This window comes from Armigeres subalbatus, chromosome 1 (assembly GCF_024139115.2).
Source record: "Armigeres subalbatus isolate Guangzhou_Male chromosome 1, GZ_Asu_2, whole genome shotgun sequence".
Classification (NCBI taxonomy): domain Eukaryota; kingdom Metazoa; phylum Arthropoda; class Insecta; order Diptera; family Culicidae; genus Armigeres; species Armigeres subalbatus.
The window spans coordinates 156164226-156189374 of NC_085139.1; the positions used below are offsets into that span (position 1 = coordinate 156164226).

At 40.5% G+C, this 25149-nt stretch overlaps 2 protein-coding genes across 2 annotated transcripts; both read right to left on the reverse strand.

The window, feature by feature from the left end:
* Positions 1-667: 667 nt before the first annotated feature.
* On the reverse strand, positions 668-24719 carry LOC134205361 (uncharacterized). The gene is made up of 7 exons (XM_062680561.1): positions 24485-24719; positions 12358-12813; positions 11961-12293; positions 11595-11813; positions 11126-11521; positions 10713-11051; positions 668-1540 (listed from the first exon to the last, which is right to left on the reverse strand). Exons 1-7 carry the CDS (start codon positions 24519-24521, stop codon positions 1098-1100), a joined length of 2223 nt encoding a protein of 740 aa, XP_062536545.1. The 5' UTR covers positions 24522-24719; the 3' UTR covers positions 668-1097.
* Positions 1553-4468, reverse strand: LOC134205362 (uncharacterized protein K02A2.6-like). Its single transcript, XM_062680562.1, has one exon. The coding sequence runs from the start codon at positions 4059-4061 to the stop codon at positions 2745-2747; it is 1317 nt and encodes a 438-aa protein (XP_062536546.1). The 5' UTR covers positions 4062-4468; the 3' UTR covers positions 1553-2744.
* Positions 24720-25149: the final 430 nt, after the last annotated feature.

Genomic DNA, 25149 nt, shown 5'->3' on the forward strand with positions numbered 1-25149 from the left:
TATGGAAAGAAAAATAAAACAAACGAACAAAACAGAACTAACTTCTACCATTTAGCGCACTCCGTTGCTGCCACCTCTCATAAAAATTGGATACGTTTAAAAATCCATTGACATCGCATTAAAGTTGGAAACATTTCATCCAACATAGCGAAAAATACTTGAAAACATTTCATTTTTTCCTCATTCAGGTTTCTTTTTGCGTTTTTACTCCAGTTGACAGCAACGTTTTCCATAGATAAGTGCGAAAATTTCCACTATATCATTTACTTTTTTTGTTTAATAATTGCTCAAGATGCAAAAGGACAAACTTTCTTATATCGATAAGATTATGTTTATAGATTTAATAATTTATGATCATATTCCATTCAAATTCGTCGCGGTGCAGAAGGAGAGAACAAGGAAACGCTCACTTTACGGTATTTGCTCTGTGACGCATTTCAAAACAAGTCTCGAAAGTCTCTTCGTCAATACGCGCACCGCTAACGAGATTTTTCAATAGTTTTGTAATGTTTTGATCTTTTCACAATGGTTAAAGTTTACTAATACAATGAACTTTCGTAATTTATCCCAAAATCCTCATCGATTTGTATCTCTTCTTCACCATTTATAAATATGTAGTTATGAATTTCAAATTTTCTTTCTTCAGTAAGTTGTTGTAATGTTGCGATTAAATAAAATCAAATCTTAAGTGTAATTACAATTATGAAACTACCAATTTGTGGAAATACAATACGCTTTGTTGTATATTCTATAATCATCATACACATATCAAATCAAGATCGTCTAAAATCCATTAAATCGTAAAAGTAAGAATATTTTGTATCATCATCATCATCATTGAAAATGTGGTTTATATATCTTCATCGTCATCAATCAAATTGTATGTATGCAAATTGCCTCTTTCGTCCTTAATCATGATTTTCAAATACGGTCACACAATGTAGTTTTAAATAATTTTTCTGCTCGCTGGAAAAAGTCGGGGAAAGCGATTTTGCTCTACGAAATGACCATCCGTATCGAAGTCGCATTCGGAAACAACAGAGTTGGGAAGCTGCCCCCGCGTGCCGTTGTTCTACGGTTTACGGACGACCCCCTCTCTAAAAGCGTCTATTCCCCAACGGGCGGTTTTGGTTCTGGTTGCGGTTCTGCTGCTGTTGGTTGTTTGCATTGCCAAACTTGTTCTGATTGCCACCACCGCCGCCGAAACCGTTGTTACCGGTATTGTTTCGGTTCTGCTGCTGATTTCCGACGAAATTTCTGTTGCCGGAATTATTTTGGTTATTTCCAAAATTGTTCCGGTTGCCGAGGTTGTTTCCAAAGTTATTCGAACCACCGCCAAAGTTGCGACCACTGAACCCGTTGGCCAAGTTCAATCCGGAAAGGGGCGAGTCTGAACTGTTGAATGGGTTATTGTTTCCGCTGGCGATGCCCTCGCCCAGGTTCTTGCCGGAGATGAATGCCAAACGGAGCAGATCTTGGATGACTTGAGGATTGCTGAAGTCGTTTCCGTTGTTAAAGTCACCGCGGTTGCCACCAAAATCTGTAAAAAGAATAAAAGAAGGTAATTTTCTAATGCATATGATATCGAGATCTGCATTGGGCGCCTTCAAGGGTTGATCTGAGCTTGACTATCTTCACATCTTATTAGAACTATGAGCAGGAGGAAAACCGGAAGGTTTATATACCCAAAATAATCATCAGCTTATAAATTTTCCGAAACTGACCTCATATTGTTCAGAATCCTCGAAGGAAAGATTGTCAGTTGGCCACTTTTATAAGGACGAAAATAGCACGCGAATATCGCTTATGAACGATTTTATTGCTGGTTTTCTTATAAATGTACCCAATACTATTTCAGAGATGATGAATCATCATTGCAGACAATATTTCTTCAGATGTTCTAGGTTTCCCAAACCATTTTAGATTTCAGAGCCTATCAGTTCAACTACGCTTGGTACGAAACCAATAGCAACTTATGCTGGGCACATAGGCCCTTAGAGGCTATGTGCATTATTTACGATCTAGATATTTCCACATCAGATGTTCTAAGTTCTCCAAATCGTTCTGAAGTTCTAACCAAATGGTCTACCAAATCAACTGGGCTTAAAACAAAGTAAATAACAACCCATGGGGTTCATATATTGGAGACATGTCCAAACAGAATGTTCTAAGTTCTCCAAATCATTGTGGAGTTCAGATGAATTGGTCTACCAAGACAACTTGGCTCGATATCAAGCCAATAACAGCCCATACAGGCCCTCAGAGGCCATGTACAGAAGAAGAAGAAGGTGACCATACAGGCCCTTTAGAGACCGTGCGCATGATTTTCGATTTAAATATGTTCAAACCGGGTAACCGAAGTTCTCATTTCTCACTTCTCAGTTTTACTTTTCACTTTTCCCTTCTCACTTCATAACTTCTTACATCTCACTTCTGACTTCTCCTTTCTCACTTATTGTTATGTACGCGCCGACGGGGTGTTCGAGTGCATCGTTGCACATAAGTTAAACGCGCACATACAAAATAAACATATTAAAAAACTTTATTAGAAGACGAACTAAAACATAAAGAAACATTCGCAAGAAGCGTGCGGACTGAATACATAACAAAACATAATGGCAGAGTATTGTTGTTGTTCTTGCTATCGCGCATCAACGGGTAGCAGACGAGCTGCTACCAGTGAGCAAGCAGTGTTGGTGATGGTAGTGTTGTTGGTGGTTCAGTGGTTCCCAACATCTCCCCTTCTAATACAGCTGGAACGGGTCAAACCTTATCGGCGGTCTTCGATTGCGCAAAGAGCGGCGAGGTACCTGGACAGCTGTTTCGGTTGTACTTGACGGTACAGAACTTGATTCGAAGGGCGATGTGAATCTGGACGTTGACGTCGACGGTTCACGAAATCCGGTGACTTCGCTCGGTTGAACTGACGTGGCTTGCAATGGTGTCGATTGATCGAAAGGTGCAGCAAGCGATGATGGCATCTGTGCCACTGGTACAGATGGTGTTGGAAGTGCAGAAGGACATGATGGTTGAGGCTGACTTGGTTGGTGCAGATTCCAGGCTTGCAAAAGGATGTCCAGCGGCAATTGTTGATTGCTTGTCCTGGACGGGGTCGTCCCGGATGTTGCCACTCTGCCGGCGCTGGTTCGGTTACGTAGCTGGTTGATGTGCGACCGAAGCATACGCCTGTCTTCCACCCACACGTTAAACATTACGTTTCCAATTCGCTCCAAGACTACCGCAGGTGCCCATCTCCAGGAATTGTTGGTGTGCACCTTGGCGTAGACTGGATCACCTTTTTTAAATGACCTTGATCCTGAGTGGTCGTTCACTTCCGGAACGGTTGGCGGACGAAGTAGGTCCAGGCTGGTCCGTATTCTGCGCCCAAATATAACTTCGGACGGAGATTTACCTTGTGGAGCTGAAGGATTGGGTGTGGAACGGTAGGTCATCAAGAAAGTGTCCAGTGCCTCTTGGATGGCTCCTTTCCCCTCACGGATTTTTTTAATTGCTCGCTTGAAGGTGTCCACGAAGCGTTCTGCCTGCCCGTTGGATTGCGGATGAAACGGCGCTGTGGTCACGTGATTGACACCGTTCTCCAAACAAAACTGAGCGAACTCGGCACTGGTAAATTGCGTACCGTTATCACTAACTAGCGTCTCGGGCATGCCAAGGCGAGCGAAGAGACTCCGCAGGATACAGATGGTAGCTGAGGTAGTGATCGATTTGGTTCGGACGATTTCCACCCACTTGGAATGCGAGTCGATGCCCAGCAAGAAGTATTCACCCTCGATCGGGCCAGCGTAGTCGATGTGAACACGCTGCCATGGGTGCGTTGATTTGGGCCACGACAGCGGCGCTGATTTGGGCGGACTTTTGGCTGCAGCTGCGCAACTGTTGCATGCTTTGACGTGCGCAGCGATGTCCGCATCAATCGACGGCCAGTAAACATAGCTTCGCGCAATCGCCTTCATGCGCTGGATCCCCGGATGGCCACGATGAAGATGGTGGAGGCAACGCATCCGGAATTCCGCTGGAATGACAAGGCGTTCAGCAAACATGATGCACCCTTGAACCGTTGATAACGAGTCGCAAAGGTCGAAGAACCGCTGAACCTTTTGGTCTGTGATGGCTTTCTTTGATTGCGGCCAGCCATGCTGAATGAAGCGGTAGACCTTGTTAAGTACTGGGTCGGAACGGGTGGCTTGCTGAATCGCCCTGAAATGGAGAGGAAGTGCTTCAACTGCATCTAAAACGATGGATCTTACATCATTCTCCGTGATGACGCTGGCTACGACGAAGTCTTCCTCCGGCTTGACGTGCTGGTTGATCAGCCGCGACAGGATGTCGGCGTTCCCGAACTTATCGGTACTGATGTAGACGATCTCAAAGTCGTAGAGGAGAAGTTGCAGTGCCCAACGCTGCAATCGATTCGCCGTGTAAACTGGAATGCCTTTCTTTGAACCGAAGATTCGAAGCAGTGGAGCGTGATCGGTCTGCATTTTATGGAACTTGGTCGCAGCGAAGATGATCGCGAGTCCCTCTCGATCCGGTTGGCTATAGCCTTGCTCTGCAGGTGTCAGCGCTCTGGATGCATGCTGGACTACTTTCCGCGACCCATCTGGAAATTTGTGGCTGATGGTCGCACCAATGCCCACTGACGATGCATCTGCGGCTACTACTATGGGGAGCTGTGGATTGTAGTGTGTCAGCAACAAGTCGGACTGAAGAATCTGCTTGAAGGTAGTGAAAGATTTTTCACACTCCGCCGTCCAGGCGAACTTATTGTCGGCTTTGAGCAGCTCATCGAGCGGATATCGAAGCTTGCGCATACTCGGGACGAATTTCCCGTAATAATTGATCGCCCCCAAGAACGAGCGAACTTCCGAAACGTTTTTCGGCACTGGCATATTGCAGATGGCTTCGACTTTGGCTGGATCCGGACTTCGTCGACTCCGCCGACCAAAACGTCATCGAGGTACCCCGAAGTGCGTTCGAGACCAGCAAGCATCGTGTCTACGAGCTGCTGAAATGCTCCGGGTGCTGCTTTGACTCCTGGTGGAAGCCGATTATACCTGTAGAGTCCTCGATGAGTGTTGATGGTGAGCATCTCCCGACAGCTTTCGTCCACTTCTACTTGCAAGAAGGCGTCTGACAAGTATATTTGGCTGAAGACCTTGCAATTCGCCAGCTTGGCGAAGATGTCCTCCGGTAAAGGAAGTGGATACTGGTGCGGCTGAAGAGCGTCGTTGAGGCCCGTGACAGGGTGGCCAGTGAATTTTGAATTTCAAATTCCCGGTTATTTCCCGGTTTTCTCCCAGTATTACGGAAAATTTCCCGGTACAAAAAAAATGCAACTGTAAAATTAAATGTAGAAGAGTGATTTTTGTTGGCTAAATAATACTATTTTTTTACTTAATTAGTTTGATTTTTTTTTCTAGTAAGTATGAACTCATGACAAATTATTTAGACATTGCTATAATAGAATAATTCTGCAGAAAAATATCGAAAAATTAAAAAAAAAATAAAATGTTTAAACATCTCCTCTGTATCGCATTTATTCAAACCATTAAACAATTTGATAATAAACCTAATTTTCTAAGAACATGTGTACAATGTTCTATTAATCGAAAGTCCATATTCTTGTTAACGTTTGAAAGTATAGTTCGTCCGTAAACAAGATTACCGAACCTAAACCTCATATGATACTACGAATTAATATAATGTGTAACCGTGAATCAAATCTCCATCGTCACAACTCTTTGATGCATCATGAGGATCGTGAAAGACAAATTTGATTTGTTTTTGTTGAATACAAGATTATTGTTGAAAACGAATGTGGAAAAACGCTTTTTTGAATGGCTTTGGAAATGTTTCAATATTTAAAATAAAAGAGAAGGAATGCCAAATATTTTTATTTGGACAATCGATTGGACAAATCGAATGGATATTTAAAAATTAAGGAAAGTTCAAGTCAGATTTAATACAAAAAAATCGGTGCAATCAAAGTTTATTACTCATGTTCTGGGTATAAGTAACCCGGAGTTGTAATTAATAACTCAACTTTGGTGACGATTGATCCTCGATTGAATGGGGTATCTAGGGTCTTCATAAATACATTATCTACTTTAGAAATTTGTAAACTTTGAAATAGAATGGAATGACTAAATGAGTCTACCAATTCTCTCATGATGTTTGAGACTACTGCACCATTTTTTACAAAGAGACAAATGCAGATTTGAAAATTTTCCCGGTGGTTATTAAATTTCCCGCATATTTCCCGACATTTTCCCGGTGATTTTCAATTCCCGGTTTTTTCCCGGTTCTCCCGGTTTTCCCGGTTCGCTGGTCACCATGCGTGGAGTAGTCACCACATATGCGGATTGCGCCACTTGCTTTCCGCACAACGACAATGGGAGCGGCCCACTCTGAAAAGTCGACCGGTGTGATGATGTTGGAACTTTCTAGCCGATCCAGCTCGGCGTCGACGGTGCTGTACATGGCGTAAGCCACGGGTCTTTTCGGTCGGAACACTGGTGATCTGCCTTCCTTCAGCGTAAACTTTACTTTCGCCTTCGTACACATCCCTGGTGCATCGCTGAAGACTTTCGGGAAGGCTGCTTTGAAAGAGTTGACGGTCGTTGAATGACTGCGGACCTGATTGCAAAATTGGTCCATAGGCACCGACCCGAGATCGAAAGCGTCGATGAGATCGAGCCCGAGCAGGTTAAGCTCCTGCTTTACGATGAAAAATCGACCGATGTGCTTCCTCCCCTTGATGACCACTTCGCAGCTACACTGGAACTCCAGCTTCAAGGGCTTGCCGGACGCTGTGGCGGCTTGCAGTATAGCCGGACTTCCCGCAGGTTTCCCGATTCTCTGCCATGTCTGCTTGGAAATGATGCTGATATCCGACGCAGTATCGAGTTGCAGGCTGACCTGCCTGCCGTTCACCTCCGCTTTCACGAATCTTCTTCGCTTCCGGACGTTCTTCACCTGTACGCTTCGTGTTGCCGCTTTCTTGGACAATAACCGCTTATTTGGAGACTTGAGCTTCTTCGCACTGGAACAGTATCCGTCTTTGTGATCATGTTGCCCACAGTCATTGCACCGATGTTTCTGGAACGGACAGTCCTTGGAGTAGTGCATAGCACCGCAGCTCCAGCAAGGTGTTGCTGGACCGGTACTTTTCTGGTTTCTGTCGGATCTTGAGTCCGGCGAAGCTCTTCCGGAACGAAAACTCCTGTTGTACTGCTTCTTTACTTGCTGCACTCCTGCCGATGAAGACGCTGTCTCTATCATCGCCGTGTCGTGTTTGATGTTCAGAAGCCGCTGACATTCGTCCGAAATGTGCTCCAGGGTTATATCGTCCCGCTCTTCTTCCCTATTGTGGACCCCACAAAATATTTCTATAATGGACACGCTTGTGCTTATTTTTTATAGAAATGTAAAAAATCATCTAATTTTACTTTCCAAAGCATTTCCAATGTATGTTATCAAATCATAGGACTGTAAGGTAGGTTCTCCCGATGGAATTTCATAGCAATATATTTACATTGTGCTGTCATAAAGCAAAAACGGCTTGAGGGTCCACTATTGGGCACTTTACCCTACTTGTCATTTCCAACTTTTCATTTTGAATTTCTCACTTTCAACTTTTTCACTTATCACTTACCATTTCTCACTTCTTACTTCTTATTTTTCATGTCTCACTTCTCATTTCTTACTTCTCGCTTAGTATTTTTCATTTCCAACTTCTAACTATATCGTGCATGCAACTGTTTCAGACAACATCGAATTAGCGAGGTGAAAATGCATTGGAAAAATTACTTCGAGAATATCGAGTAAGAGATGGACTGGTGTTCGGGCTGGACGAATCGCACGCACGCAGCACGCAATTGAAATCGCCAGCTAGGATGACGTTCTCGGTGTGGTGGCGGAGATAATAGGCAAGCGTGCCATTGAAGAACTCCTCTCTAGCAGCGCGCTGAGCAGTGCCGGAGGGAGCGTAGACGTTGCAGATCGTTGTGTCGTGCACTCGCAGCGCGATTAGTCGGCTGTCCAGGCTCTTCTCCACGTGAGTGACATGAATGTGCTCCTTCACCGCAACAGCTGTGCCTCTCCTCGTGTGGTCCACATTCGCGAAAACGACAAAGCCAGGCAAGGAAAGCTGTTCGTTCTCGACTTCCTGCAGACACACGATATCGAGGTTTTGGCTGCTTATGAAGGTTCGGAGTGCGTTCAGTTTTGTGGGGTTCGTGATCGTGCCGATGTTGATGGATGCGAGGTTGTAAGACGTGAGAGCCATTTATGGAAGAAAGTCCACATCCTGCTCGTCGTCACCGTCGTTGCATCGCTGTTTCTTGCCGGGCGGGCGTCCTCGGCTTCGGCTGCTTTTTGTCGATGTGGATGAATCGTCCGTGTCGTTGCCGGCGGTTCGGATTTTCGATCGCAACGCGTTTACTGGCTTTTTGAATATGTCAACCAAGACCACTTCAGCGGTCTGTGGTTGTGTGCGCAACGACGACGATGTGCTGCGCGCGATTTGTGTTTGCAACGGGTTGGGAGACACCGTTCGTGCAATGGGCGCAGTCGGCTGGCTTGCAGTTGGGTTTATTGAGCCAGACGGTTCGGTCTGACTCGACGGCTGTGGCAGCTCGGGGAAAACCTCCAGCGAAGCTGGTGGTGGTGCGACAGAACGCTGACCGACCGGTTTGGCGCTCGGGGGTTTTGCACCGTTCGCCTTCTTCGGTGGTTGTCGTGGACCAGTTTGCTTCGCCACGTTCGCATAGCTCTTCTGGACTAGCAGCTTTTTGTTCTGGACACACGATATGCCAGTATGCGCTTGCTCTTTGCAGTATTTACAAGAGACGATCTGCCCCTTGTAAACAATGTAGGCCTGCTTTCCATCGATCGTTACCCACGAATCGATGTTTCGATGGACTAGCATTCGGGCCGACCAAATGCCGAGCGGTATCCCACCGAACTCGAACCCTTCTCCCCATGTTAGCTCTCGCAGCGAAAACACTTCACCGAACGCACTCAAGAATTCCACGATTTTTTCTTCGGGGTCGTTTTCTGGCAGGTCGTGTACTTTAACCTCTACACATCCATCTTCCATGGTGATGCGAAGCTTGTATTTTTTTCCCGCGTGCTCCACTTCATGCTTCTCGTCATGTTCTTGCACTATTCGTTGTGCGAGCGCCAGGTTGTCAACCTTGACGAACGCACATTGTTCACCTCTGTGGCACTGTAGTCTCAACACTTCTTCTTTCTTCAGGCCGAGTACCGTGCGGCAAAAGCCGTGAACCTTTTCGAATGACGGCTTCACCGGGAAACTCGAATAGTCAATACGAAAAGTATTTTCTCGCCTCATCGCGGATCACTAAAACGCGCGACGCGGCACAGACGGAATTGAACTTTAACCACTGTAATCGATCACTTGACTTTCCAAGAGCGCAATCGGAAACACGTCTGCACGCCTCAGAAGCTGAGCGGTGGGTTCATTTGCAAAACGTCATAAAACAACATCGGAAGGCTACCCTCACCGAGAAGTGATGATTCTCACTCATTTTGGGTTGGGTACCGCACAGCTATAACAAGTTGAAACGAATAATCAGAACCAGTGCTCTCCATGTTTGGAGCTTTTAAGGTATGTCTCATTTGGAGAATTAAACTGAAATTAAACTTAAAAGTGACATTTCAATAATTATCGAATAACCCTGCTCGAAGAGCATGATTACTTTTGACAGATATCGAATCATTTTTCATCGATAACTTTTTGGAATTGCTGGGTAGCACCAGCCATTCTTATGACCGGGAGATTGTTTAATTTTCGAACTGTCACATTTAAGTTATTAAGGCTCTGTCTCATTTCCCGAATCAAATTTAATTTTACTTAAAACTGACAGTTCGAAAATTTGAAATTCAGCCAGCCATAAGAATGGCTGCGTGCTACCCAGCAATTCCAATAGGACATCGATCAATAATGATTCGATATCTGTCAAAAGTAGTTATTCGATAATTATTGAAATGTCACTTTTAAGTTTAATTTCAGTTTAATTCTCCAAATGAGACAGACCCTAAACAGAAATTTATTAAGGACTATCATGGCCCTCGGAATCAGTATTCAGTGCTTTATCATGACACCTCGCGAAAAAAAAGTCTCTCACGGTATGCAAATAAAACAAACAAATAAACAAACTCCTCATTTGTCTGTTTGCAGATTTCCGTTGTTCCTCGTTAAAAAAAATGAAAGTGGAGCTCCAGATCACTTCGAATTGACTTTCATTCAATATTTTAATCCTTAGTTTTATAATTTATCTAGAAAAAATCCTTGACCTGATACAAAGTGTAACACTAACATGTTTTCGTGTCCAATAAAATAAACAAAATAACAAAAGTTACAAAATATCTTTTACATGCAGAAAAAAAAAACAAGTTAAAAATTATAAAATGAAATTTAAAAAGAAAATGGGAGAAGGCTGAATATGTGGACGTTCGGGTCGTGGTAAGTATCGACTGGCAGTCAATCTAATTGTGCTGCGAAGTGTTGGTTCGATTCCCAAGTCAGTCGCAAAATTTTCTTTGGAAAAAAAAGTGTTGTCTAGTGTGATGCTCTCTTCAAAGAGCAAAGTGCTTACGGGTAGCATTAAACGCGTGCAGTGTTATTTAAAACAGTAAAACCAAACGAAGAGAACATAATTACTTACTTGGATCCGGTCCATTGAAACGTCCACGCTTCAGTGGTGGCGGGCCGCTGAATCTGGTCGATTGTACATTCTCCAGAACAGCCGGATTCTTGTCAATGATTTCCTGCATGGCAAGGGAAATCTTTTCATCATTTTCCTTGAAGATTTTACGATTGACCTTGGCGGTCAATGGTTCGATGCCACAGCGAACGGGCTTCTCGCTATCGGGAAGCTGGAGGACTTTGTCACAGATCTCCTTGTCGCGGAACTCGATGAGGGCGGTGTTGCGATTACGCTTGACCACACACTCGATAAAGCCAAATTTGCGGAACTTCTCAAAAAGCTTTTCCTCAGTGACACCTGTAAATAACCAGCAATGATATAAATTCGGGTAAGAACTGTTATAATAATAGTGGTTTGATCCAATAACATACCAATTGTTAATCGAACTAGCCGAACCGATGTCTCCGGATTGAAATAAGTGTCCTTGCGTCCTGGGAACACGTGAAGACAACGGTTTTGGAAGTGTTTGCCATTAAATGCCTTGATAGCGTCGGTGGCTTGCTCGCGACGTGCATAATAAATCAGCGCAGCCATTACCATGGACGTTTGGCTGGTCTTGTAGGCTGGGATATTCGGAGAAAAGATGAACTTAATGTGGCCTCCCACACTGGAGAAATAGTCTCTCATGTCCCGCTTGTCGGCGGTGTACGGAAGATTGGATACATAAATTGGCCACAACTTAGCCAGCGGTAGTGGCGGTGGGCGCATTTTTGATTCCTCGCCATCTTCCAGAAGCTTTTTCACATGCGAGGGTTTAAGATCGATGACTGGAAAATTGAGGAAAAAATATAATTAGGAAGGCGATTTTTTTTTACAAAATTGTAACATCAGTTTACTTACTCAAAGGTCCGTTGTATTTCTTAACGGAAATAGTTCTATCTTCGGCCTTGTCGCTGTCCGCCTTCGGGATTGGAAGTGCTTTGCAATCCAGAGCTTTTTCAACCGCGCTGGCATCCTTGAAGCAAATTACGGCATGCTCATCGGCGCACTTACGGCGGCTGACAAATTCAATTTCTCCAAATTGTTTGAAATGATCGTAAATAGTCTCCTCGGAAGTGGCTGTAAGTGTTATGTGGACTGTTTAGCATATGCAACATTTAAGTTGAATGTTTTATAATATTTTTAAATAGTCAAATGGACTAAATCATTCATAAATCTAAAAGACGAGTTTGTACTACCCCGTTTTATTCCACGACTTTATGTTACCTTTTTCTAACGAAGTGAGATACACGCTCGTCTCGTAGTTTGGAATGAGGGCCGCTGTGACGTGCAGGGCGTGGATACGTTTGCCGTCGAAAATTTTCTGATTGAGTTCCAAAGCCGCCTTCCGGGCCGTTTCTTCGTTTTCGTAGAAAAGCTGAGCCACGGCGCCATGACTATTGTTGATAACCTTAACCTCGGTCATGTTGCCGGTGTCGGCGACGGCCTTCTTCAGTTCCTCCTGGTTGGAGACCCAGCTCTCCGGAAGATTGATCAATGATACACGGTTCATATTGCGGAAGAACAGCTTGGCAGCACGCCAGATTTCAATGTGATGATCTGCAGGAAAGAATGATCATGTTAAGCAAACTAAATAAATAATAATTTTCCAGGTCGTACTTACTTTGATCATGACCGGTGACGTCGTATACAGTAACCTCCTCTGTATTGAGCTCCTTGATGACAGCTTCCTTTTGTTCCTGCGTCTTGCAGGAAACGTAAGCCAATGGGTGGAATACCAGCACTCCGGTAATTTCGGTTGCATCCTTATATTTATCATAAACTTGTTCTTCGGTTGTGTCATCATCGACAACCGTAACAAAGACATTCTTCTTGATGTTCCAGATGGCGATGTATTCAATATGCATCCGTAAGCGACGGTTACGGAATAGAGAACCTTCCTTATCCTTGAGAGCTTTCGTTGCCGTGTCTTTGTCCTTGAACAATAGCAGCGCCAACGTGTACTTCAGATAGTGGAAGATCTCAACATTTTCCACAGTAAAGTCCTTGAAATGTTCCCTTAGTTCATCTTCTGTCACATCGGCTGGCAAGTTGCCAACGTTCAACTTTTTGCCGTTGTCTGTAATTGTGAAAATAATGGAACAGGATTAATAAGTGCAATGTTCAGGGTGTCGACTCAAATTTGAGAATGAAATTCCCTGACTTTCCAGACCATTTCTCGAAAAATTCCAGGTATGAAAAATGTGTTTTTTTTTCAATTCCTAGAAGCATATGAAAATCTCTGCATGTTTGATTCCTGTCCATATGAGTTCCTGAGTTACTGGAAGCCTAATCACTTCTGAAGCAGAACATTAAGGATATGTAGAATTTAATAGGTAATTCTGGTCGTTCACAAAGAATCAAGTAAATGCGCAGAACTCCTGAAAGGTTTTCATAATTCACATCTTTCCAAAATTTGCTCCAATGTTATAAACTTACTGGTGCAATCATCCACCATTGGGAATTTACACGGACTCTCTGGAGTCGCAATGCACCTCCCTCCAAGACTACTAACACGATTTTTTTGACACGACTTTTTGAACAATCGTGGAAGCTTCTAGAAATCCTTCTAATTCCGTTAAAAAAATGTACGGGTTAGGTATTTTTGTGGACATCGAGAAACCTCCATTGGCTCTTAGAAATACTTATGGAGTAAGAATTCTTGTTCACTCTCTGTGGAGTATCAGGAAATAATCAGGAAATCAAGCCCTACAAGCTCACATACATCCATGCAACACTTACAGCCTTGAAAAACATTCTAACCATGTAATACTTTAAATATTTTGGTCTGCATACACTCAGGTCGTTTAATATTTGTCGATTGGGGCCATAGCCAATGGCCCCATGGAAAAATAACAAAAAAATGGTCATGTTTGTAAAGAAGTGGCATAACTAGTCTCATATGCTAAGGGGAGCTACACTTACTCAATTTATTTTATCGATTTTTAGTTGTTTGCCAAAAGTGAATCTATGGTCTTGAAATTCCAGCAATGTTTTATTTAAAAAAAAAGTTCAACTACTTTCAACTAGATGTAAGTACAACAACAGGCAATGAAACTTTATAAGGAACATCTAATGGAGTTTCTTTTAACATGTTTGAAGATTACTTGGCATATTTTGTGTATGAATTCTTCAACGAAGACATTTCAATTCAAATTTGAGTAAACACCATACAATCTACAAAGTTTTTGGAGCGGAGCTTTTTAAAAAAAAATTACTAAACATCCATCAAGGATATCCAGGATTAAACTATTGAGCGAGCTCTTGGAAATCCTCTGGGATATTTTTTATGTTTCAGTGAGAATTCTGAAGTAATTTAGAAAATTTTCTGAAGGGAATAATTGTTTTTACAAAATATACTAAAGCATTTTCACTGAATTAATTTCTGGACAAATTTCTGAAAGATTAACCAGAATATTTCCTGATAAAATTGTTATACAATGTTAACGAATGTTAAACTGAAACATTACCATTGACAACAACATTATCCTCCTGTTGCGTCCGAGTATGGTTATGGAGTATCGAGCAAACGTTTCATTGCGACTATCACCATCTACGTACATGAGGTAGATCATATGATGCTTTAATCCACTGTCATTCTCTCTACATGACTAGTAATTTGACCACCTAAGGTCGTAAGGATCGACCAATGACTTTATAAGCCCATCATCAAATGGAAGTTCACAAAATGTTTTCAAAACCTTACATACAGAATCTTGTTTGGTGATGATGCCGATGTGGAATGGGTCTTCAAAGGTCTTCAAAGATAGTTTTCGGCGTTTTCTTTCGACAATTCTTTAAATATCTAGCTGTTGGTTGTAGGTTGAACATTATTGATTATTATTTGTGGATTGGTTCTGAACTATGGCACATTTCAGCCATTTGATTCAGTTTAGACTGCTTAGACTAGATAATTTTCGAAAAATTGGGCGCTGCATTTTTATCAAAAGGTAATAAGATATATTAGAGTTGGTTACTAATCAGCAATTTAAATTTATCAAGATAGATCGCTTTTCTTCCAATATCCCAATATCAGACTCTTGCGATTGATGATTAAGTATTTGAACGAACTTTCAAACCTTTTTTTGTTTAAAGGGAACATGACTCTAACGTTACTGATGAGAAAACTGAAAAAAAAAACAAAACGACTCTGACACAAAACCACTCAAACAAAATAATCTAAAATATTAAAGGGGACTTACAACATGGCTTTGGAACCTGTGTTATTGCTTAGAGATTAATAGAAAAAACATTCGATTACAATGGGGTACATGGAATGGGCCCGGAGTAAACTTTTAGTCTAGAGACTGCCAACGATCACATAATAAAAGCTTTATAGCTTGATGGTGAAAATGGTCACAATCTTCTTTTAGTTCTAAGCCAGGTGCTAGTGGCGCAGTGATTGAGATTCATCTGAGTCTACGTCAGTAGCGCAGATCAAACACCTCGAAGCAGCCTGGCAGGTGTTATCCTTGTGCCATTCAGCTGCATAACTCCGGCATAGTCCCACCTACTCCGATTTGGACTCCTGCAGTCATATGACTTATGTCCAAAATCGAAGTATTTAAAGCAAGCCTGTGTTTGTTGGTTTGTCCTCATCGGGTATACCGAACATTCGCTCTTAAATGGTCAGTTCAGCGAGCGATGGAAGCCAACCAGCCCCACCCTTGAGGGATCACGCTTCGATTTCCACGCCACACGGAGCATGTTACGCCGAAGATTTTCATCGTTCTTCGCAGACATAAACAAACGAATACAATGACTATGCTTGTTTACATGTTTTATACCTATTTAGTATTATCTCTTGACACCATCTCTTAATGTTCACTTTTTTCAAATATTCTACATCATTGGGGCCAAATGTAGCCTGATGATGCAACGACAATGAAGGAGTTATACGCCCCATCTACAAAAAAAGGCGACAAGTTGGAGTGTGAGAACTTTCGAGCGACTACCATCCTTAATGCCGCCTACAAAGTGATATCCCAGATCATTTTCCGTCGTCTGTCACCATTAGTGAATGAGTTCATGGGAAGTTATCAAGCCGGCTTCGTCGACTGCCGCTCGACAACGGACCAGATCTTTACTGTACGGCAAATCCTTAAAAAACGCCGTGACTTCCAGGTCCCAACGCCTCATTTGTTCATTGATTTCAAGGTGACATACGACAGTATAGAATGCGTAGAGCTATTGAAAATTATGGACGACAACAACTTTTTGTGAAGGTTACCAGACTGATCAAAGCAACGGTGGATAGTGTGCAAAATTGTGTGAAGATTTCGGGCGTACACTCCAGTTCGTTCGAATCCCGCCGGGGACTAAGACAAGGTGATGGACTTTCGCGCCTGTTGTTCAACATTGTGCTAGAAGGTGTCATGCGCAGAGCAGGGTGAAACAGCCGGGGTACGGTTTTTAACAGAACCAGTTAATTTGTTTATTTCGCGGATGACATGGACATTGTCGACCGAACATTTGCAAAGGTGGCAGAACTGTACACCCGCCTGAAACGTGAAGCAACAAAAGTTGGACTGTTGGTAATGCATCGAAGACAAAGTACATGCTTATGGGCGGAACCGAGCGCGAAAGGGGCCGCCTGGGAAGCAGTGTTACGATAGACGGGGATACCTTTGAGGTGATCGAGGAATTCGTCTACCTTGGGTCCTTGCTAACGGCTGATAACAATGTTAGTCGTGAAATACGAAGGCGCATCATCTGTGAAAGTCGTGCCTACTATGGGCTCCAGAAGAAACTGCGGTCAAAAAAGGTGAATCAAATGTGTCATGTACAAGACGCTAATAAAACCGGTAGTCCTCTACGGACATGAAACATGGACAATGCTCGAGGAGGACTTACAAGCACTCGGAGTATACGAGAGACGGGTGCTTATGACCATCTTTGGCGGTGTGCAATAAAACTGTGTGTGGCAACGAAGAATGAACCACGAGCTCGTACAGCTCTACGGCGAACCCCTAAAATTGAATTTTATTCTCAAATCAAGTGACAATAAACAAAAATCAAATTATTCATCTTTCAACGGCACAATTATTATAACGGCAAACGGTACTGATCTCTCTTACCCCGTGACATATCTTGTCCCACGTTACCTGTTTGACCCTTCATTCGGAAGTGTCTATAATTTCACTTTGTATGCGTTACGCAGGCGTGTTACGCACTAATCTATCACAAATCTCTTAAATTATGGAATAAAATATATGGAATTTGAAACAAATCTCGCGCTTAGTTTCATAGGGGCGTAACTGTATTGATCGATTTCTCTTAATCGATTTTATATTGTGTTAATAACTCAATTGTTTCAAATGCTACAACCCTGATTATTGATACTGGTGCAAGATACAATCATCCCTTATCACACCAAACCATTATATAATCGACAAACTAGCGCAATTCGGTACAATAATAAAAAGAAAACATCGATGAAGAGAAATCGATCTATTCAGTTACGCCCCTATGAAACTAACCGCGAGAAATTCATTTTAATATTGAAAATATAATTATAACAAATTATATGATACTAGTTTATTTATGGACGCTGTAGCGCCCGTGGCAAGTGTTTTTTTTTTTAATAAAATTTTCAACGTCTGTTGCTGTGATTTTTTTTTCATTAAATGCTGTGTCTGGTTGTCTAAGGGTGTCACTGGTTTTGTTTTCTACATCTGATAGTAAAAAAGAATTGAAGTGTGAAATATTTTATTTTTTGTGAGAATTTCCTCGCGTGCTGCGTCTGGTTGGCTAGTCACCGGACAGACAAACAGGGCTATTATATAAAGTATATGATATGCTTATTTTTCTTATTTGTTTGAAAGAAACAATTCATTTTAATTCAAGTACGTATAAGCATGTACCAAAAAATCTTCTGAGAAAAGCAAAAACATAAAAATTCAAAGGAATTTCAAAAATTTCTTCAGTTGAAGCTAGATAGCAAATGTGAGCATGTTTTGAGACACTAATATACCACTTATATGCATGTATGTGCGCGTATGTGTGCAAATTCTGAAGTTAACTGTCATATACTGCCGTCATACGCATATTTGTCCCATGTTTGCTGAGATTTCCTATATACATGGGACAGTTATGTGTAGAACGGCAGTATAAATCTAACTCATTTTTAAGGTACACCCGATTCTGTTTTTACACGGATTTTTTTTTTACACGGCCGTGTTAAAAAAATCCCATACAAAATTTTTGCAAAAGTTGCTCCATTTGCATTCGTTCGTCGAGAAATCATAAAACTTTTTTACACGGATTTTCCAATTTTGAACTGAAAACTTTTTTTACACGGAACGCATCCCCCGTGTAAAAAAAGAATCGGGTGTATTATACAAAATTAGTTTTACAAAATAAACCATCCATAAGGCGAATTGTATGCTATTATTGAACGCTATTGATTTTCATTCAGATCAATGACTGATTTAGTTAATTGTGAATTAATTTATATCGAGGTCTCAAGAAATTGCGACTATATACGCTACCAGCGTTACGATAGGTACTAACCATGTTACAATAGCTATCCAATCCGACGAGCGCCTGATAGATAGGCAGCTTGACGTACAGTGCATTATCATTCGTTTTGTTGTCACTCAACAAAAGATATTTTAGTTACTGTTACCAGATAAAGATTGTCGCTTCGGTTCCCTTTGTTCTGCTGTCCGAAACATCAGCTGTCCTAACTATCAAATCGTATGTATTTTTCCTTCATTGACATTTAGATCCCCTATACTCGCCAGCAAAAAATGTTCCGGACAGCGACAATGTTTATCTTGTTTGTAACTAAAATATCTTTTCACTCAACCCATGAAATCCGCCTTTCTGTTAATTAATTTGCAATTAATTTGCCACTTTACACGTTCAATCGCCGTGGGAAGTTGAGTAGTTTTATCTCGTTTTAAATACTAGAGTCTAAAAATATTGTTTCCTTATAAATAAGGAAGGGTTAAAATCTCACTGTAGGTGGATTAATATGGGTTTTTATGAAGGTTTACTGGCGGGACTCTGAATAGAGTAGAAACCTCTGCACCAGGCCTTTGATGATACCGTAGCATGATTCCTTTCAAAGCAGTTTGCCAGCCGTACACGGAACATGTCCAAGAAGACGCTGTTGCAACTGGAACAGAGGGAATTACGTTCATAAATAGTCAGACAGGTCTCATGCTAACTAACATCGTAGTAGTTTAAAGTAATTTTTGTCATTTTCTTGTCAAAGTCAAATTATTTTGCTTTTTTTTGGGCGCACTGCGTCCATTGAGTTGAACTTTTGTGGTATGAAAAAATATTTTGTTAGTTTTTATGCTATTTAGATGTCTATTGTCATTGAACGGGCTCAAAATCGACCGAAGCAGTTTTTCGACTCACATGGAACATGTTGCCCAATGCTTCATCGTAGAAACTGAATCGGAAGTTTTTTTTTATCAAATATTAGAAAGTGTTCAATCCCCGATTTATACAAATGACAAGTTAGTACCTTTTGAAGCAGTTTTCCAGCCGAAAAGAATCATGCCGTCCAAGACACTGTTGAACTGGCTCAAAAGACATTATATTTACAACTTAAATAGATATTCTCTCCCATTATCTCATTCTTAATCATATAGATTGATCTGTACGATGTTGTTCTTGTCTTTAAGGTCAGAAGGTACGAAGTATGCGTTGGTTGAATTACTTTGTTTGCCTAAGTTATTATTTCTTCATGATTTTTGTTCTGTGGCAATACTATCGAACTCAATGTATGTCTTGTTGAAAAGTGGAAACTGTTCGTACATTAGTCTATTTTATTGTCATTCCTTTGTCAAGGTAGTCTAAGACTATAAGCTACTTATTATTCGATTCCAAATGAACTGTTATGATCTATAATGTACTAATGATTAGTTATGAGTCAGCTATAGGATTCACTTTTCGGTGGCAAAGAAGAGCTTCATCACGCCTATTCTCTAACTATTAGTAAAAATTATCGAGAATGAAGCCGTCAATGCCACATATGTAAAGCGGCATAATACAAAAAATAGTCAACATGTGATACCACCACGATAGGAGATGTCTTTAGTTGACATATCAGTGCTAATGGCGTAAGCCCACCCATCGCGGCAAGATCACATAACCGAGGGGAGGGCATATCTTGCCCCACCTTACCTCATAATAATAACAAACCCTATACAAAAGGTCAATAGGGCACTGCACGGAAACATATCTTTCTCTTTCGTTCCTCAAATATTTTGACGTTTACTGGCTTTGTTGTTTTCAAATTTCTTTGCAACGAGAAAGAGACAAAGCAGTCCGTGCAGTGCCCTATACTGCCGTGAATCGCATATTTGTCCCATCTTTGCTGGGTTTCCTATTCATATGGGACAAATATGCGATTCACGGCAGTATAACTTAGTATAAGTTACTGCAAGTAGCGCTGTAACTCCGTTATTAGTGGAATTCAAACAACTGTTTGGCAGAATTGTAGGAAAACCTTTGAGAAGTCAACGATACGAAACTTTTTGAAACTTAGATTCTAAAATGATTGAGCCCAGATTACTATCATCGAAAACACCCTTGGTAGAAGTACACTAGACATGTTGTTTGTTGACTTTAAATCCTCAAACGCAAATGTTGTTTTTACAGTAATCTCTATCGCGAATCTTCTACCGTGCCAGTTTACATTTAGTTTTACTGTTCGGATGGTTTTGTAGATTATCATACATTAAGTTAAGTTACTACAGAATTCAGAAGTCATCTAATTTTTTGGTTTACCCGACCAGTTATATCCAATTATCAATATGTGTTACGTCAACGAAAAATAATTTAATGTTTTGATTCCAAACTCCGAGTCTACGGAAATTATTTTTTGCAGACTTTTTTAAAACATTGACATGTAATGAAGCGAAATGTTCTAATCTAAAATAAATATTAACACTATTGCTGATTGTGCATCTTTAATTGGCCTTCTTATTTTAATCAATACTTTTACCCACTTCACTATAATAAAGAATAAAAAAAGTCGAAATCATCCCTTTTGGAAATATTATTATATATAGTTGACCCGGCAGACGTTGTCCTGCATAGTAGGCGAATATTAACGTTGAGAACTGCCTATATGTGAGGTTCCCATACGAATCTTTATTTCAGTATTTCATTATTTACTCAACCTAACTAATGATTTTAGACTGGGGAAATATCATATAAACCCGTCGGAAACGATAACGAACATATTTGCTGAAGGAGTGAAGAAAATCCATCCAGCCGTTTTTGAGTTATGCGGATACGAACACAGACCATTTCATTTTTATATATATAGATTGATAAATTAATAATGGAACGTACTAATAGCTTAGCGTTAAAACTACAAAAACAAACTTTACGTCTTCGACTCATTTTACATTTCCAGTTTAAAATATCTTGATTTATTGTCAGAGCTGGTAGCGATAAATGCCGTTCGAAAAAGTGACTTTTGTATAAAGTTTTGAACCGGTATAGAGCTACAAGTTGCATTAGCATTGTTAGGCATAATTCGTAGATTGAAAACTAGTCTTTTATTTTTGAAAACCTTAACTAGAATGCTATCTGAAATCAAGAAAAGGCAAAAACAACAAAAGAATGAGGATTACTGCTACTAGTCACGTCCATCTTCATCGTGAGTACGGCGAGGATGGAAGCAAGAGGCCTGCGACACTCTCATAAGTTCCACGGAGTAGGATATTGAGGATGGTATTCGTTGGATCAGACAGAAACTAGCAATGTGACCATGATACCTCATATTAAGTAACACGCCACGATAAGAAAACTACCCGGTGTCAGGGGAACTGGTAGTGAGTTACAAGTTGCGTCTCGAAATTATGTTGAGAATTACAACAACTTTTGTTGTTAAATATGAGCTCAAAGTTTTCTGTTTAACGGCCAAAGAATGATAGAAAATAGAAAATTATCTTATTGATACCTAAACGGTGAACTATTTGGTCTCAGAAAGCTTACTTATAAATTTTTGGAAGGACCATTTGTTTGAAAAATATAAAGTAATTAAAATGACGAAAAAAAATGCGATATACTTGTTATTAAACTATGGTTTAATAACAAATTGAAATGAAGTTTTTGTTTGATTTGATTTTGTTTGACCTCCACACTAGTTTTTTGGGTATCTTCCTATTCTTATTTGTTTATGAGCAGTTTTACTATATATAATAGCCCTGTTTGTCTGTCCGGTGACTAGCCAATCAGACGCAGCACGCGGGGAAATTCTAACAAAAAAGAAAATATTTGACACTTTAATTTTTTTAACTATCAGATGCAGAAAAGAAAACCAGTGACAACCTTAGACAACCAGACACAGCATTTGATGAAAAAAATCACAGACAACAGACGTTGAAAATTTTAAATTTTTTTTAATGCATGAATTAATGAACCGTTTATATCGCAAAAAAAAAACACTTGCCATGGGCGCTACTGCGTCCACAAATAAACTAGTTTTTAATAAAACTGATATTTCTGAAATAAATTCAATCAATAAGTTTTGAATTCATTGGCTTGTGCCAGAATTACTTGCTCTACGTTTATTTAACAACCATCAAACAATCATAATGTATTGTCACGCTCTTCTAAAATGCTCAGCCCTTCGCGGTGGTAACGCGCAAGCAAAGATTGCGCAGCAGCGCGCCCATGCATATTTTTTTACACAGGGTGCGTGTCTGTGCTGTTAAATTTAATAAGCCGCCGAACAGAGATGTATCTGAACACGAGAACGCGTGTTCGTGTTCAAAATGTTCTGAACACAGCACACTGTCCAAGAGCACTGACCTAACTTAGCAACTCGTATCCTAGGAAAACAAATTCAAGCGACGGCATGCTATACATTTTTCGGCTAGTAATGAAACACGTGGGCATCTAACGGATAGAAATCAAGCTTGCTGGTATTGTTTTGCATGATTCCAAATCTAAGGAATCTTAGTTACCAGGATAGTTTTTCTCGCGTACCAACCCAGTGCACACAGAACTGTGTTCAGAGTTCAAAACTAAGAACACCAAGGCACGCTCTAGGTTCATGTTCTGTTCAGGATGTTCATCAGGATGCGACGCCGAATGGGGTTGCCATAGCTGAATAGCCGCCGTGTGTAAAGTAAATGGGCGCATTCCAGCGCAATTCGACGGAGGCTGATTGAGATGATCATGATCTGAGTGTTTATCTTGGGAGGCATAATACTTTCTGTCATCGTCGCCCTTATCGCTCATTATTCTCCCTGATGTTGAGAAACATCAAACATCATTGTCATATGATGAAACTGAGGCTGTTCACTATCTTTGTCACCGGAGGGTATTAACGCTCACCAACATGCGTGGTTCTGGTTCCAATACTTCTCAATTATGTACTCTTTACTTAGGTTAGCCAAATTTCATTCATGAAGAAAAAGATCATAGTTTACATGAATCGGAAATAACCTCACGATTTTCACAACACACTTAGAACCTCTTTGATGCATATTTCCCAAATTTAATATATTACTACCAGATTCACATTTGATTTGGTTGATAATAATAGGTACAAATGATTTTTATTTTGAACTTTTTTACAACAGGCAATGCAAAAATAGTGACTTTAGTGACTTTTGGATGCAAATAGTGACTTTTTAGTGACTAGACTCAAAATAGTGACCAAGTCACTAAAAAGTGACTCGCTACCAGGCCTGAATTGTTTCTTTTATTGATTCATTCGATTTTGTGACTTATCTAATGTCAACTTTCCCAAAAAAAACTCATATTTTTTAAGCCTCTTTGTTTTAAATTTTTATAAGTCATGAATTCTTTGGGAAAGTCGACCTTAAATAATTTAAAAATATGATTGAGCGAATGGAAAGTTTTTGCATGAAAGGTAAATTTTGTAGTAGTGCTCTGGTGCCTTTATTCCCATAAGCGCCCCATGTCAGTTTTCTCCAACTTGAGCAATTTGCTGTTGAATTTTTGAAACTCGTTTTACATGAAAAAATACAAAAAAAATAAAATTTATAAAAATCTGCAATTTTTCTGAAAATTTGGCATAATACTATTTATCTGTATATATTGGTAGAGAACTTTTAAATTAGCCAAAATTATGTTTATCCATATCTGGAATGTGACTATTATGCGAAACAATATTTAGATGAGACAACTCAAGTTTTAAATTTAATTTTATTGAACGAACCCATATAAGTTTTACATAATTAGGTGACTTTTAACTTAGTTCTAAAAGAAAATCAAAATCGTGAAAAATCGACATGGGACTTATGCGAATCGGGTCAGTCCATGCGGTAATTAAAAATGCGTCATGCACTACCTGGTTCTGTGGATACCGCGACCAGCTTCATTATTAAAATACATAATAGGAGAAACAGTATACATAAGTATTTACGTTTTATTACTATTTTAATGGTACCTGTAAGTTCTGCTTCATTTTAAGTCACAGTACCCTATCAATGTAAACAATCTCTGTACCACCCTCCTGGAGCCGCCTCTGATACCAAAAGAATAGAGGAAAATATCAACTGATTACGATATATTTCAATGCAAATTATTACAATTTGTGAATATTACTATTAGAGTCCCATAATTGATATACCACAATTTGTTTATTTTTCAATAAACAAGCTATTTTGGGAACCCGATTAGCCACTATTTTCCATTTTTCATGCCAGTGAAAAAAAGCTTGCTTTTTTCATAATGGCGTTCCTCGGTTTCTTGTCTACCCAAAAGTTACGATCCAAGCCAGCCTTCGCGAAGGCTTCCACACCTACCTGCGGCTTTGTTCACTGTATTCTCAGCGGAGGCCATTTTCAGCAATCAATCGATGCAACTCCCACGGAATATGAATATCTTCAAAAAGAATAGTCACTATTCTTCAATTTTTCACTATTTTCAAGTGGGACGCTTCACTTAAAATCTACAATATTTTGTAAAACAAGAACGTGAAAAAAGCGATGTGTACGCGGCTTTTGACACATACAGCCCGGCATAACTTTTGACTGCCGCTGTCGGAGTTAAGTTATTCCAGATGTCCGACAAAAACATCGACTTGACAGAAGAGCGTTACTTTTTTCTAGAGGCCTGAATAAGAGAAACGCGGATAGGTATACAAATGCCAATTTTGTTTTTTGTTCTTTTCATGTGGATACTGCTGTAAGAATTTTGTTTCGATTCTTTACTTTTGGGGTCTTAAACCTATATATATTAAATGGATTTACACAACAGTTGTACGACCAATTTTGGCTTATGGATGTCTTGTGTGGTGGCAAAAGGGTGAAGTGAGGACAATTCAGTCTAAATTAGGCCATCTTCAAAGGATGTGCCTAATGGCAATGACTGGTGCGTTCTCTTCGACTCCCACGGCTGCTCTCGAGGTTCTTCTCGACGTTGTCCCACTACACATACATCTCAAACAAGAAGCACTTTCTTGTACTTA

What these genes read in the sequence shown, in the direction of transcription:
- LOC134205362 (XM_062680562.1), bottom strand. Translation starts at nt 4,061, where the DNA reads ATGTTTGCTGAACGCCTTGTCATTCCAGCGGAATTCCGGATGCGTTGC.
- LOC134205361 (XM_062680561.1), bottom strand. Translation starts at nt 24,521, where the DNA reads ATGGCCTCCGCTGAGAATACAGTGAACAAAGCCGCAG. An exon ending in TACAGTGAACAAAGCCGCAG is followed by an intron (nt 12,814 to 24,484) that starts GTAGGTGTGGAA and finishes TCACAATTACAG; the next exon opens with ACAACGGCAAAAAGTTGAAC. An exon ending in GAAATACAACGGACCTTTGA is followed by an intron (nt 11,522 to 11,594) that starts GTAAGTAAACTG and finishes TCAATTTTCCAG; the next exon opens with TCATCGATCTTAAACCCTCG.